At 40.7% G+C, this 16,566-nt stretch overlaps 1 protein-coding gene across 7 annotated transcripts in view; it reads left to right on the top strand.

The window, feature by feature from the left end:
- Nucleotides 1-16,566, top strand: part of LOC128701757 (tetratricopeptide repeat protein 7B-like) — a 207,695-nt gene that overhangs the window by 93,292 nt on the left and 97,837 nt on the right. For all 7 annotated transcript variants that reach the window (XM_070105056.1, XM_070105051.1, XM_070105052.1 and 4 more), the window contains one exon: nt 2,213-2,342. In XM_070105056.1, coding sequence (XP_069961157.1) covers nt 2,213-2,342 — 130 coding nt within the window. The remainder of the gene's footprint in view (nt 1-2,212; nt 2,343-16,566) is intronic.

The raw sequence follows: 16,566 nt of genomic DNA, 5'->3' as shown, positions 1-16,566 counted from the left end.
TTACAAGGTCACACTAGTGTGACTTTGTAAATGGTCCAAGTCGGACTGAAACGTCGTCGTAAGCTCCTCTCTTCTATGTGCGGGTTATTTCTGTATCTTTCCAGTCACGGTATTGTGCCTTTTTTTGTTATTTGTTATCATTCAACTCTTTCATCATCATTCACACATAATCAGTGTCTTTGCAGATGTGCTCAGATATGACAGTTTAGATGTCACTCCAAATTGCCAGTATCCCAACCCCCTCCTTTAAAGTGCAGACATTGTACTTCCACCTCCAGGACTCAAGTCTGGCTAACTGGTTTCCCTGAATCCCTTCACAAAATGTTACCCTGCTCACATTCCAACAGTTCGTTATGTCCCCAAAACAATTCGTCTCCATTCACTCTTGTCTAACATGCTCACACATTCCTGCTGCGTGTCCAAGCCCCTTGCACACAAAACCTCTTTTACCCCTTCCATCCATCTTTTCCCAGGACGACCCCTACCCCTCCTTCCCTCCACCTCAGATCAATACACCCTCCAAGTCATTCTATTTTGCTCCATTCTCTCTAAATGACTAAACCACCTCAACCACCCCTCTTCAGCCCTCAAATAATACTTTTTGTAACTCCACACCTCCTAATTTCCACACTACAAATTCTCTGCATAATATTTGCACCACACATTGCCCTTAGACATGACATCTCCACCGCCTCCAGCCACCTTCTTACTGCATCATTTACTAATGTTATTATAAATCAATCGTTTATTAATGGTCAAAATAGGTAGGTACTGTACACATGGTACAATTTCAAAATAATGAACGATGTTGGATGCTTTTCTCAAGTCGCCCTATCATAATGGGAAACAGCCAGTGGGATTAACCCTTTGACTGTTTTGGTCGTATATATACGTCTTACGAGCCACCGTTTTTGACGTATATACGTATACTCATAAATTCTAGCGGCTTCAAATCAAGCAGGAGAAAGCTGGTAGGCCCACGTGTGAGAGAATGGGTCTGTGTGGTCGGTGTGCACCATATAAAAAAATCCTGCAGCACGCAGTGCATAATGAGAAAAAAAAACTGACCGTTTTTTTTAATTAAAATGCCAACTTGGTGGTCTATTTTCATATAGTATTTATGGTTGTATTCTCGTTTTCTTGGTCTCATTTGATAGAATGGAAAACATATTATAAAAATAGAGGTGATTTTGATTGGTTTTACTATGAAAAGAACCTTGAAATGGAGCTCAAAGTAGGGGAAATGTTTGATTTTTGCCGATGTTCAAAAGTAAACAAATGATGTCATTTTCCAATAAATGTCCAAGTAGCCATTCTAATATGCAGTCATGAATGGGTTGACATTATTTATACAATTATTACAATATTGCAGTAATCTGCATAACAGTAAATCTTCTATTTTTTTTGTTGAATAAAAATTCAAAATAGAAAGCAACAGTAATATCAGAGGGGCCTGGAGACGTGACTGATGAACAAAGAAAATGTTATTTTAGAGCCAGGAATGTCTGCATTGTTCATTCTGGACCCTATTTTGAAATTGTCATATTTTTTTTAATTTTTGTGAAATTGGCCAAATTGCAAATTTCTGACCATATTATTGGGTAGTTGAAATTGGTAAATGGGCAGTTTCTTGTACTCAATCGATAGAAAAAATGGAGTTCTAAAGAAATAGCTATGAGTTTGGTCGACTGGAGCAACGGAATTAGCCGAAAATAGGGCTCAAAGTGGATGAAATCACCAATTTGTAAATATCGCCGAGGTTGCTAACTTCGCGAGAGCGTAATTCCGTCAGTTTTCCATCAAATTTCGTTCTTTTGGTGTCATTACCATCGAGAAATTACCATCTCAAAATTACCACTACAAGACTGACAGACTGACCATCTCAAAATTACTACTACAAGACTGACAGACTGACCATCTCAAAATTACCACTACAAGACTGACAGACTGACCATCTCAAAATTACTACTACAAGACTGACAGACTGACCATCTCAAAATTACTACTACAAGACTGACAGACTGACCATCTCAAAATTACTACTACAAGACTAACTCTCCCTACCCTGGGTTATCCTTGGTGACTAACTTTCCCTACCCTGGGTTATCCTTGGTGACTAACCTTCTCTACCCTGGGTTATCCTGGGTGACTAACCCTCCCTACCCTGGGTTAAAAGTCCCAAACACATCTTATCCTAATTTGTTTTGTACAGAAGAGAAGAGTCGGAGCAGTTCGAGTCTGAAGTCTGGAGAGAATCCGTGGAAACCACAGCACTATTCCGGGACTAACCTCTTCATTCCTAAGAACATCAACGAGGAAATTATTCTTCTTTTACTTATAAGGTAACGTTGCAGTGTTCTTGTTAATTTGTTTGTTGGGAAAGTTCACTTGACACGGCATATGTGATGGAATCCTGTGGCTGGGTTGGTACCACACTCAGCTCACACACTGGAGTCCATGGTTTGATCCCCGGTACGGGTGGAAATATTAGGGTGTGTTTCCTGAAAACACCTGCTGTCCATGTTCACCTAGCAGTAAGTAGATACCTGGGTGTTAGTTATTAGTAATTGCTTTTCAATTTATTATTTTAGCAGTAAGTAGATACCTGGGTGTTAGTTATTAGTAATTGCTTTTCAATTTATTATTTTAGCAGTAAGTAGATACCTGGGTGTTAGTTATTAGTAATTGCTTTTCAATTTATTATTTTTTACAGTTTATCCCTTATTTACTTTTTATTTGATTCATAGCTACATTCTCCATTACTGTTATAAATGTAAATGGCGATCCTGATGTTAACCTCTTGTTAAACATCACAAATAATCCTAACAATAATTAACAAAAAAAGGCACAATACCGTGACTGGAACAATACACAAATAACCCGCACATAGAAGAGAGGAGCTTACGATGACATTTCGGTCCGAGTTGGACCATTTACAAAGTCACACTAACAAAAAGGAGAGCAGGATGAGTATATATATACCCATCCTGCTCTCCAGGAGGTGGTAGTGGTGGTAGTACTGGAGGAGGAAGGTAGTAGTGGGGAGGTAATAAGAGGAGGAGGAGCCAATCAAATACTACCACCTCCTGCCTATATATACCCATCCTGCTCTCCTTTTCATTAGTGTGACTTTGTAAGTGGTCCAAGTCGGACCGAAACGTCGTCGTAGGCTCCTCTCTTCTATGTGCGGGTCATTTGTGTACCCAACAATAATTGCCATTGCTACACTGCCAGTCATGCTAAAGCTGTACTCATTGATAACAAGAACATTTTATTTTATTAACACACTGGCTAATTCCCACCAAGGCAGGGTGGCCCAAAAAAGAAAAACTTTCACCATCATTCACTCCATCACTGTCTTGCCAGAAGGGTGCTTTACACTACTACAGTTTTTAAACTGCAACATTAACACCCCTCCTTCAGAGTGCAGGCACTGTACTTCCCATCTCCAGGACTAAAGTCCGGCCTGCCGGTTTCCCTGAATCCCTTCATAAATGTTACTTTGCTCACACTCCAACAGCACGTCAAGTATTAAAAACCATTTGTCTCCATTCACTCCTATCAAACACGCTCATGCATGCCCGCAGTAATCAATTACAATATCAGATTATTGAGTAAACACTATGTTGACCTCCTTATGCTTCTTAATTCTCTAAATGTTAACATATCCTTTATCATTCACACTGAAACCTGTCTCAAACATGATTTAACAGACATCTATGTCTTACCTGGTTACACAGCCATTCACAACTGATCAACCAGGAGGAACTACTCTAATGAACTAAAATGTAATAAATCTACTTGCACCAGGGATGAATATGATGAATATATATATCTGCCAAATTTTCATCCATAACAGTTGGAGCAGTCTACAGATTACCTCACACTAATACTTATACATTTAGTGACTGTTGCAACCTCAAATCCTGAGGTGTCTCCTGGTGTCAAAAAATTTCTGAAAAAAAAAAATTATTTTTTCTTATGAAATGATAGAGAATCTTTTCCCGATTGTAATGACACCAAAAGAACAAAATTTGATGGAAAACTGACAGAATTACTCTCTCACAAATTTAGCTTCCTTGACGATATTTATGAATCGGCGATTTCGCCCACTTTGAGCCCTATTTTCAGCTAATTCCATTGTTCCAGTCGACCAAACTCATAGCTATTTCTTTAGAACTCCATTTTTTCTATCGATTGAGTACAAGAAACTGCCCATTTACCAATTTCAACTACCCAATAACATGGTCAGGAATTTGCAATTTGGCCAATTTCATGAAAATTAAAAAATATGACAATTTCAAAATAGGGTCCAGAATGAACAATGCAGACATTCCTGGCTCTAAAATAACATTTTCTTTGTTCATCAGTCATGTCTCCAGGCCCCTCTGATATTACTCATGCTTTCTATTTTGAATTTTTATTCAAACAAAAAATAGAAGATTTACTGTTATGCAGACTACTGCAATATTGTAATAATTGTATAAATAACATCAACCCATTCATGACTGCATATTAGAATGGCTAGTTGGTCATTTATTGGAAAATGACATCATTTGTTTACGTTTGAACATCGGCAAAAATCAAACATTTCCCCTACTTTGAGCTCCATTTCAAGGTTCTTTTCATAGTAAAACCAATCAAAATCACCTCTATTTCTATAATATGTTTTCCATTCTATCAATTGAGACCAAGAAAACGAGAATACAACCATAAATACTATACGAAAATAGACCACAAAGTTGGCATTTTAATTAAAAAAAGCGGTCAGAGTTTTTTTTTCTCATTATGCACTGCGTGCTCCAGGATTTTTTTATATGGTGCACACCGACCACACAGACCCATTCTGTCACACGTGGGCCTACCAGCTTTCTCCTGCTTGATTTGAAGCCGCTAGAATTTATGAGTATACGTATATACGTCAAAAACGGTGGCTCGTAAGACGTATATGTACGACCAAAACAGTCAAAGGGTTAAGAAACACAATAACTGACTCAGAGATGAATAAACACCACCTGTTACTTGCTGGCAAGTTTAACCCTTTCAGGGTCCAAGGCCCAAATCTGGAGTCACGCACCAGTGTCCAAGAATTTTCAAAAAAAAAATTTGTTATTTTTTCTTATGAAATCGTAGAGAATCTTTTTGTGAAGGTAATAAAACAAAAAGTACGAAATTTGGTGGAAAATTGACGAAATTATGCTCTCGCGAATTTTGATGTGTCAGCGATATTTACGAATCGGCGATTTTGCCGACTTTGACTCCCATTTTAGGCCAATTACATTATTCCAATCAACCAAATTCTTAGCTATTTCACTAGTATTACTTCTATTCTATCGATTGAGCACAAGAAATCGCCAAGTCAACTGTTTCAACTACAAAATAAAGTGATCGGAAATTGTTAATTTGGCCAATTTAACACAAAGTTCAAAATATTCCAATTTCAAAATAGGGTCCAGAATGAACAATGTAGGCATTCCTGGCACTAAACTACCATTTCCTCTGTTCATTAGTTATGTTTTGAGGCTTTACAAATAAATTCCATTTTGATTTTTTATTCACATAATGAATTTTTATTCACACCAAAAAATAGAAGATTTACTGTTATGCAATACTGTAATAATTGTATAAATATCATCACCATATTTGTGAATGTATATTAGACCCACCAGCTGACGTGTATTAGACGTGTGAGGTCGTTTGTTTACTCTTGAATATCGGCAAAAATTTAACATTTCTGCTACTTTGAGCTCAGTTTCAAGCCATTTCCAGTGCTAAAACCAATCAAAATCATCTCTATTTCTGTAATATGTCTTCCATTCTATCAAATGAGACCAAGAAATCGCAAATACAACTATAAAAAACATACGAAAAAACACTGCAAAGTTGCTGTTTTAATCGAAAAATCATGATTTCATTTTTTTTCTCTCATTATACACAGTGTGCTGCAGGATCTGTTTTATGTGGTGCACACATACCACATAGATGTATTCTCTCATATCTAGGCCCAAATGTACCACTCACAGTTTATCAGAGTGAGCTGAGCTCATGGCGTAGATCTACGGTTTGGACCCTGAACATAAAGCCGTAGATCTACGGGACGGACCCTGAAAGGGTTAATATAAACCTTATCCAAATAGCTGATTTAACAAACACTATAAACAACTGTTTGCTACTACCATCTATAACTAAACCAACAAAAGTCAGAGACAAGTGCCTCATTACTTGATCATATCTGGACTCTTACTCTATCCCCACTTAAAGCAGGGATAATCACAGACCACTACCCAACTTTCTCATAACTAATTTAGGTAGACTACATCAGGACACGACTAAGATCTCTTTTCAACTACATGATGAGCTATCAGTAAATAATTTTGTTAATGCTTTACGTAACACTGACTGGCTGGCTGAGTTAGCAGACAGCCACGATATTGATGAATGTGTCGAAATATTTCTACATAAAACCCAGATCCTCTATAATAGACATTTCTTTCTTTCAACACACCGGCCGTATCCCACCAATGCAGGGTGGCCCAAAAAGAAAAATGAAAGTTTTTCTTAAATTTAGTAATTTATACGGGAGAAGGGGTTACTACCCCCTTGCTCCCGGCATTTTAGTCGCCTCTTACAACACGCATGGCTTATGGAGGAAGAATTATAATAGACATTGTCCAATGAAAACAAAGATCTCAGCAAAGAGACTAAGCCCCTGGTTTACAAATAGTATCCTTAAATCCATTGATAAAAAACATTATATGAAAAATAATTCAGACGGCCTAATAACCAAAGAGCTAACAAAACAATACACGTCAATACTAACTAATCTAATACTGAAGTCCAAACAAATGTATTATGCAAATATGACTCACGAAATCGTAATGACACGATTGCAAACAAACCATACCACGGGCGGGAGGTCTGGAGTTTTGAGACTCTCTGACCGCGGGTTCAAATCCCGCCCGTGGTATGGTTTATTATGCAAATAGATTTAATGAAATAAAAGGGATATGAAAAAGACCTGGAAAACCCTCTCTGAAATTTTGGGCTCAAGAAAACTGTCTAGAAACAGAGAGATTAACTTAGCAACACTAGATGAACCACACATACAGCCTATAGACACTGCCAATGAACTTAATATCTTCTTTTCTACTGTAAGATCAAAACTAGCAAGCAAAATCCCAAATGCAAATACTCAGCCACAAGACTACCTCATTGGTAAATACCCAAATACTCCTCTTCAAGGGGGGCTCCTTGGCGTGGTGAAGAGGCTCTTGGTCTGAGGAATTAGCCCTGTCGGTCTTCTTCCTCAGACCGAACCTAATTACCCCCCATTCTCCCCTCCCCTATCCCATCCTCCCCATCCTCCCCTTTTTCCATTCCTCCTCCTCCTCCTCACCCCTCCCTTTTGCCCTTCCTCTTTTTAGCCTTCGTGATTTCTCCCACAGGCGCGCTAGTTCCTAGGTAGGGGAAAGGACACCGGGGTCCATCCCATTCCGTTGAGGTTTCTTGGCGGTGGCGTAGTTTGCCGTGGAATCTGGATTGCCTAGGGATGTCCCGATCCCTCTCCGGTATCCCGGAGTAGCTTTGGGTGTCTTTTGGGCGACGGGTGTATCTCTGGAAGCCACCTTTCGGATTCCGGGGGTGGTGGCTGAAGGAGGTATGCTTTGTGGCGGATGTCCGGCCGCCCTCTCTTTTGTCCACCGAGGTAGCTCGGCAGATGTGAGGTTGCTATCCCAGATTGCTGGTTTACTGGCATGAAGGGTAGGGTATGGCACGGGTTCCATGCTGCATCTGCACTACTAGCGGTGTCGAGTCCTCTTGGGCGCGGAGGGAGATTTCTGGCCCTTTCATTCCTCCTAGGAACTATCCCTCCCCGGTCCCCCCTTTTTTTTTCTTTTTTTTATTTTTATTTTCTTTTCTTCTTTCTTTTTTTTTCTTAAAAACAAAAAGAAAGAAGTAACCTAACCATGGCAGCCCTAGTCCATGAACCTGGTACCCCCGGGCCCCTTCTTGATACCGCACCCCGTTCTGACCCCGCCTCGTCTTTGGACCACTCTTCAGACATTCCTCATGCCTCTGTACCTATTGCCGGTGCTGTTTCCTCACCCGCTTCAGGTACTGAGGCCTCGACTGACTCCTTCGATTTATCAGACCTTCGCTCTCCTCTGACTATGCTTCCGGCCTCTCCCTCTACGGTGCGGCAATTTTCAAATCGCCGACCCGTTCCACGTCGGACCAACTCTGGTCCCACGCCTAAACGTCAACGACAATTACCTGCTGATGATACTTCTCCACCTTCACCTTCTCGTTCTTCTCAGAAACGATCGACACGTCCTTCACTACCTTTCCACGCTCAGTTTCAGACTGAACAGTGGACTAAATTCTTCACTTTACGACCAACTTCCTCTACTGCCTATCTTTCTGACCATAGTATTGGCAAGGCACTCCTACGCCATGTTGGTAAAGATATTTCTTTTCATGCTCTTAAGAGCGGTACGCGCATCATTACCGTACAGAATGCTACCCAGGCTCGTGAGCTCTCTCGTCTTTCCCATATAGATACTGTTCCTGTCACCCTTGAAAAACATCATTCCCTCAATTCTTGTAGTGGTACCGTTATTCTGCCCCATACCATAGTTCAACAAAATTTCCAGACATGTGGCACCGACATTCTAGAACAGCTGGAACTCCAAGATCTCCCAATCCTCAAGGTAGACACTTACGTTCTTCCTGCCCGTGGGCGGAGACGATACCCTAGCAATGTGGCTCGTTTAACTTTTGACAGCCGAGAACTCCCATCCTCCGTTTATATAGCAGGACATCGGTTACAAGTTCGAAAGGTGATCCCTACACCACAACAGTGTAGAAATTGCTGGCGATTTGGCCATCCAGCGAAATATTGCAGATCTATCGCCGAATGCCCAGTCTGTGGTGCCGATGACCATTCTAATACGTCTTGCAATCGATCTCCCTCTTGCCTTAACTGTCATGAGGCTCACCCTTCGTACTCTCGCCGTTGTCAGGTCTATTTAAACGAGCGGGAAATCCGTTACCTCAAAGAGACAGAAGGTCTCCCTTATGCCATGGCAGTTTCTCATCTCCGCCTCCAAGGGAGACTCCCACGTGTTTCTTATTCCCGTGTTTCAAAACGTCCCCCCACTTCTGGTATCCCATCTTCTACACCCACCTCTGTGGTTACCTCTCCCATAATCACTCCTGTATCTAATCCTTTTGCTGTCCTCGGCTCAGACGTCCCTACTTCAACGCCTCAGTCTAATCTCGCTTCTTCGAGTTCTCTCTTACAAGCCTCAGTATCGACGAGACCTCGTACGACACCTCTTCCCAATCGTCCCTCTACTTCTCAAAAGTCAAAAAAAGGTCCGGTAACACCTCCTACCCATCTTCCACCTCCTCATTTTACCCTCCCTGTCTCTGTCCCTAGTTCTTCCCCTCTCACTGGCTCAGTTACAAGTGCAGAGGTTCACCCTCCTCCTCGTAATGTACCTTCCTCCCCTGTTCCCTCCCAAGTTTCTTCCTCTTCTGCCACCTCCCAGGTTCCTGTCTCTTCTGTCCCCTGCCACGCTTCTACAGTTCCCTCCACCCTTTCGCCCCCCCCTACCTTGGTACAGTCCAATACAGTTCCAATCTTTACTCATCCTCCCCCCACCATTCCCAATATTGTCTCCCATACGACATCTCTGAATTCCGAAACACTTGAAGCAATCTCTGAATATATTGCAGAGACCAAACCGTCAATGGACACTGATCCACCTTCCGCTCTTTCTCTCTCCTCTGCTCCATCTGCGCAACTCCTTTCTTCACAGCGCACCGTTCCTTCGCTGCTTGAACATTTTCCACTGCCTCCGCATGTGGACTTTTCTAACCCTTCTAGTCCGTAGGAACCCTTACCTGCGGATTTCAAGTATCTTTATCATTGCCAATCATGGCCTTTTTACAGTGGAATATACGCGGCCTCAGGGGTAATCGGGGTGAGCTTCAGATGTTACTCTCCCAGTTTGCCCCTGTTGGTGTTTGCTTACAGGAACCAAAATTACACTCTGCTGTTATTTCTCACATCTCAGGCTATAATTTATTGTATTCTTCAGATCCTTTTCCTGATGGGACCTTTAATGAAAGTGCCCTTCTTCTCCGCACTGATATTCCGTACCATCAGCTATTTATTCATACTTCGCTGCATTACACAGCAGCCCGTATCCACTTACATAGGTGGTATACGCTCTGTTCTTTATATCTCTCTCCTTCTCGGGCATTATCTATTCCGGATTTTGCCTTCCTTGTTTCGTCATTACCGCCACCGATTCTGTTACTTGGTGATTTTAATGCCCACCATTTCCTCTGGGGAGGGTCTCACTGTGATTCCCGTGGAATTCAGTTAGAGGCTTTTCTTGCCACCCACCCCCTCCATGTTTTAAATACAGGTACTCACACCCATTTTGATCCTCGGACTCATACTCTCTCTTGCATCGATCTCTCAGTTTGCTCTTCCTCCGCCGCATTAGACTTTACTTGGTCTGTTCTCCCGGACTTACATGACAGTGATCATTTCCCAATCATTCTTTCTTCCCCTTCATATTCGCCACCTCTTCGCACCCCACGCTGGCAATTTAATCGGGCAAATTGGAACCTTTACTCACACCTGACTGTTTTTAAAGAGGTTCCTTCTTCGTCCTCCATCGATGAGCTTTTACACCTCTTCTCGTCCTCCGTTTTCACCGCAGCTTCTCATTCTATACCCCAAACTTCGGGCAGGCATTCTCAGAAATGCGTGCCTTGGTGGTCTCCTGCTTGTGCTCGTGCAGTACGTTTGAAACGCGCTGCATGGGGCAGGTACCGGTACAATAGAACCACAGAGCGACTCCTTGATTTTAAACAGAAGCGTGCGATCGCTCGCCGTGTCATCCGTGACGCTAAACGCACTTGCTGGCGAGATTATGTCTCCACCATCACCTCTGCTTCCTCTATGAGTGCAGTCTGGAAAAAAGTACGAAAACTGAGTGGTAAATATTCTCCTGACCCGGCTCCTGTTCTGCGAGTTGCCGGTGTTGATATAGCAAACCCACTAGATGTTGCCAATGAAATTGGCAATCATCTGGTCCGTATTTCTCAGGGACTCCATCTATGCCCCTCATTTCTTTCCTCAAAGTCTGCCAGAGAGTTAGCACCCTTGGACTTTTCTTCTCTCAGAGAAGAACAGTATAATGTGCCTTTTACACTTCAAGAACTGGAGGCAACACTCTCAGCTTGTCGATCATCGGCAGCTGGGCCCGACGACATTCATATTCGTATGCTACAACATTTACATCAGTCAGCCCTTGCAGTCCTATTACGCCTTTACAATCTTATTTGGTCACAAGGAGTTCTTCCACAGCTGTGGAAATCCGCCATTGTTCTCCCTTTCCGCAAACCAGGCACTACGGGACATGAAACCTCCCACTATCGTCCCATTGCTCTTACCAGTGCAGTTTGCAAAGTAATGGAACGTCTAGTAAATAGACGTTTAGTGTGGTATTTAGAGACACACAACAGTCTCTCCACTCGTCAATATGGCTTTCGTAAGGGACGTTCTACCATAGACCCCTTACTGCGCTTGGATACGTATGTTCGTAATGCCTTTGCGAATAACCACTCAGTTATTGCCATATTTTTTGACCTTGAGAAGGCATATGACACAACTTGGAGGTATAATATTTTAGCCCAAGTCCACTCCTTAGGCCTTCGAGGCAATCTACCATCCTTCCTTAAGAACTTTTTAACTGACAGGCATTTCCGTGTTCGGGTTAATAATGTGCTCTCCCCGGACTTTGTCCAAGCTGAAGGTGTCCCCCAGGGATGTGTTCTGAGCACAACACTTTTTCTCCTTGCTATTAATGATTTGGCCTCTAGTCTTCCATCAAATATTTGGTCATCACTCTATGTTGATGACTTCGCTATTGCCTGTGCAGGCGCTGACTGTCACCTCCTTACAGTTTCTCTCCAGCATGCAGTCGACCGTGTTTCCAATTGGGCCACCACACATGGGTTTAAATTTTCCAGCACTAAAACCCACCAAATCACTTTCACTAGACGCTCTGTCATCTCTGATCATCCTTTGTACCTCTATGGCTCACGTATCCCTGAACGTGATACAGTCAAGTTTCTGGGCCTCCTCTTTGATCGTAGGTTATCCTGGAAACCTCACATTACCTCTCTGAAGGCAACTTGTCACAGCCGGCTGAACCTTCTTAAAACCCTTGCTCATCTTTCGTGGGGAGCTGATCGTCGAACCCTCCTTCACCTACATTCCACCCTTATTTTATCGAAACTTGATTATGGTGACCAGATCTATTCAGCGGCATCTCCTGCTACTCTCTCTAGCCTTAACCCCATTCATCACCAAGGATTACGTTTATGCCTTGGTGCTTTTCGCTCTTCCCCTGTCGAAAGCCTCTATGCAGAAGCGAACGTTCCATCCTTGTCCGATCGCCGTGATGCCCATTGCCTGCGCTACTATGTACGCTCTCATGATCTCCGCAATCCTTCCATTTATAGAATGGTCACTGATATTAGTAGACATTCTTTATTTGTTCGCCGCCCCTGCTTACTCCGTCCCTTCTCTCTTCGCCTTCATTCGCTCTTGTCTTCTCTTCAACTACCACCTTTCTATGTACATGTAGCATCTCACTTTTCCCTACCCCCCTGGGAAGTTCCAGCTGTTCGAGTCTGTTCTTTCTCCCTCCCTTGCTCGAAAGCCCAACTGTCTACGGTCGCTTCCCGCTCTCTTTTTCTTGACCACTTTCACTCTCATTCTCATGCCATTGCTGTGTACACAGATGGCTCTAAGTCTTCTGACGGCGTAGGATTCGCAGCAGTGTTTCCGGACAGCGTCGTACAAGGGCATTTACTATCTTCAGCTAGTATTTTTACTGCTGAATTATATGCCATCCTTACAGCACTTATCCGTATTGCATCTATGCCTGTGTCATCATTTGTGGTTGTCTCAGACTCCCTTAGTGCTTTACAGGCTATACAAAAATTTGATACACCTCACCCCTTAGTCCTCCGTATCCAACTTTGGCTACGCCGCATCTTTACTAAGCATAAAGATATTGTTTTTTGTTGGGTCCCTGGTCATGTTGACGTACAGGGCAATGAACAGGCAGACACTGCTGCGCGGTCAGCAGTACATGACCTACCAGTTTCTTATAGAGGTATTCCATGTACGGACTATTTTGCTGTAATATCTTCCCACCTTCACACCCGTTGGCAACAACGTTGGTCTACTATGCTCGGCAACAAACTTCAGTCTATTAAACCGAGTATAGGTTACTGGCCGTCTTCTTATCACCAGTGTCGAGGTTGGGAGACTACTCTCTCCCGTCTTCGCATTGGCCATACTCGTCTTACTCATGGATATCTCATGGAGAGGCGTCTTGCTCCTCTCTGTGAGAATTGCCAAGCTCCATTATCAGTCAGCCACATTCTGTTGGACTGCCCACTTTATCAACGAGCACGCAGAATTTACCTCTGTCGTCGTCTTCGCCCCGCTGCTCTCTCTTTACCTTCCCTTCTCGCTGATGGACCCACCTTTCATCCGGACTCTCTCATTGACTTTTTGACAACGACTGACTTACTTCACAAATTCTGATACTTTCAGCCCTTTCTACTTGTATCTCTTGCTACCCTCTACCCCCGTACTATCCCCTGCCCCGCTGTTTTCTGTAACCTGCTGATCATCCCCCCTCCCTTCTGCCATCCAATTCCCTTGCTTCCTTCCCTACCCTGCAGCGCTGTATAGCCCTTGTGGCTTAGCGCTTCTTTTTGATTATAATAATAATAATAACTTATTATGTAAGTGTATTTATGTAAGTGCATTTGTATGTGTATGTTTGGGGGTCTGAAATGGACTAATCTACTTCACAATATTCCTTATGGGAACAAATTCGGTCAGTACTGGCACCTGAACATACTTCTGGAATGAAAAAATATCTTTAACCAGGGGTCCACTGTATACACACTTATTGTGCCTACTATATATACAGAACATTAAAGTCCAATATAAAACCTGTGCTCAAACTTCTCCTAGACAGCTACAACAGAACACACAGGCATACCACAAGGCACAAAACGCTTTTTGACATCTCTCATGTCCATTGCACACTATGCAAAAATCCTGTGCACATAAAGGGCCCAAAGGTCTGGAACTCTTTGCCTGAACCAGCAAAAGGTCCCCTGCCCACAAATCAGTTTAGGACTATACTTAGAAATCATCTCATCTCTCAATATAACCATGCCCAAACATTTCTCCCAAATATTTTATTACCCCTTATTTGTATACCTAAAAATGTATTTTTGTATCATGAATTGTACTACCTCATATTAATAATAAACTAAAATATAGAATATTAATAATAGACTAAAATACAGTGGACCCCCGCATAACGATCACCTCCGAATGCGACCAATTATGTAAGTGTATTTATGTAAGTGCGTTTGTACATGTATGTTTGGGGGTCTGAAATGGACTAATCTACTTCACAATATTCCTTATGGGAACAAATTCAGTCAGTACTGGCACCTGAACATACTTCTGGAGTGAAAAAATATCGTTAACCAGGGGTCCACTGTATAGAATATTAATAATAGACTAAAATATAGAATATTAATAATAGACTAAAATATAGAATATTTTATATTTACTTGTCTAGACTTAAGTAGTCTTTAAGTACAGTGGAACCCGACTAACGATCAGTTCCCAACTCGACCATTTATGTAAGTGTATTTTTGTAAGTGCTTTTGTAGGTGTATTTTTGGGAGTCTGAAACGGACTAATCTACTTCACAATATCTCTTATGGGAACAAATTCGGTCAATAACGGCACCCGAACAGACTTCTGGATTGAAATAATATCGTTAGTTGGGGGTCCACTGTATTAGGTTAAGTCTGCCCGAAATGCCCGGGCATGATGGTGGCTTTCTTTGTACCAATCAGATTATATGTAACACATTGTAACATTGTAACATTGTAACCTTGTAACATTGTAACCTTGTAACCTTGTAACCTTGTAACATTGTAACCTTGTAACCTTGTAACATTGTAACATTGTAACCTTGTAACATTGTAACATTGTAATATTGTAACCTTGTAACATTGTAACCTTGTAACCTTGTAACATTGTAACATTGTAACATTGTAACATTGTAACATTGTAACCTTGTAACATTGTAACATTGTAAGATTGTAACATTGTAACATTGTAACATTGTAATATTGTAATATTGTAACATTGTAACATTGTAACATTGTAACCTTGTAACATTGTAATATTGTAACCTTGTAACATTGTAACATTGTAACATTGTAACATTGTAACCTTGTAACATTGTAATATTGTAACATTGTAACCTTGTAACATTGTAACATTGTAACATTGTAACATTGTAACATTGTAACATTGTAACATTGTAACATTGTAATATTGTAACATTGTAACATTGTAACATTGTAACATTGTAACCTTGTAACATTGTAATATTGTAACATTGTAACCTTGTAACATTGTAACATTGTAACATTGTAATATTGTAACATTGTAACATTGTAATATTGTAACATTGTAACATTGTAACATTGTAACCTTGTAACATTGTAATATTGTAACATTGTAACCTTGTAACATTTTAACATTGTAACATTGTAATATTGTAACATTGTAACATTGTAACATTGTAACATTGTAATATTGTAACATTGTAACATTGTAACCTTGTAACATTGTAATATTGTAACATTGTAACCTTGTAACATTGTAACATTGTAACATTGTAATATTGTAACATTGTAACATTGTAATATTGTAACATTGTAACATTGTAACATTGTAACCTTGTAACATTGTAATATTGTAACATTGTAACCTTGTAACATTGTAACATTGTAACATTGTAATATTGTAACATTGTAATATTGTAATATTGTAACATTGTAACATTGTAACATTGTAACCTTGTAACGTTGTAATATTGTAACATTGTAACATTGTAACATTGTAACATTGTAACATTGTAATATTGTAACATTGTAACATTGTAATATTGTAACATTGTAACATTGTAACATTGTAACATTGTAACCTTGTAACATTGTAATATTGTAACATTGTAACCTTGTAACATTGTAATATTGTAACATTGTAACATTGTAACATTGTAACCTTGTAACATTGTAACATTGTAACATTGTAACATTGTAACCTTGTAACCTTGTAACATTGTAACATTGTAACCTTGTAACCTTGTAACATTGTAACATTGTAACCTTGTAACCTTGTAACCTTGTAACCTTGTAACCTTGTAACAATGTAACATTGTAACCTTGTAACATTGTAACATTGTAACATTGTAACATTGTAACCTTGTAACATTGTAACATTGTAACCTTGTAACATTGTAACATTGTAACCTTGTAACATTGTAACATTGTAACATTGTAAACTTGTAACATTGTAACATTGTAACCTTGTAACCTTGTAACATTGTAACCTTGTAACATTGTAACATTGTAACATTG

The sequence above is a fragment of the Cherax quadricarinatus genome, chromosome 96 (assembly GCF_038502225.1).
Source record: "Cherax quadricarinatus isolate ZL_2023a chromosome 96, ASM3850222v1, whole genome shotgun sequence".
In the NCBI taxonomy this organism is placed as follows: domain Eukaryota; kingdom Metazoa; phylum Arthropoda; class Malacostraca; order Decapoda; family Parastacidae; genus Cherax; species Cherax quadricarinatus.
The sequence above is the reverse complement of the archived record's forward strand: the minus strand, read 5'-3'. Positions and strand labels throughout refer to the sequence as shown.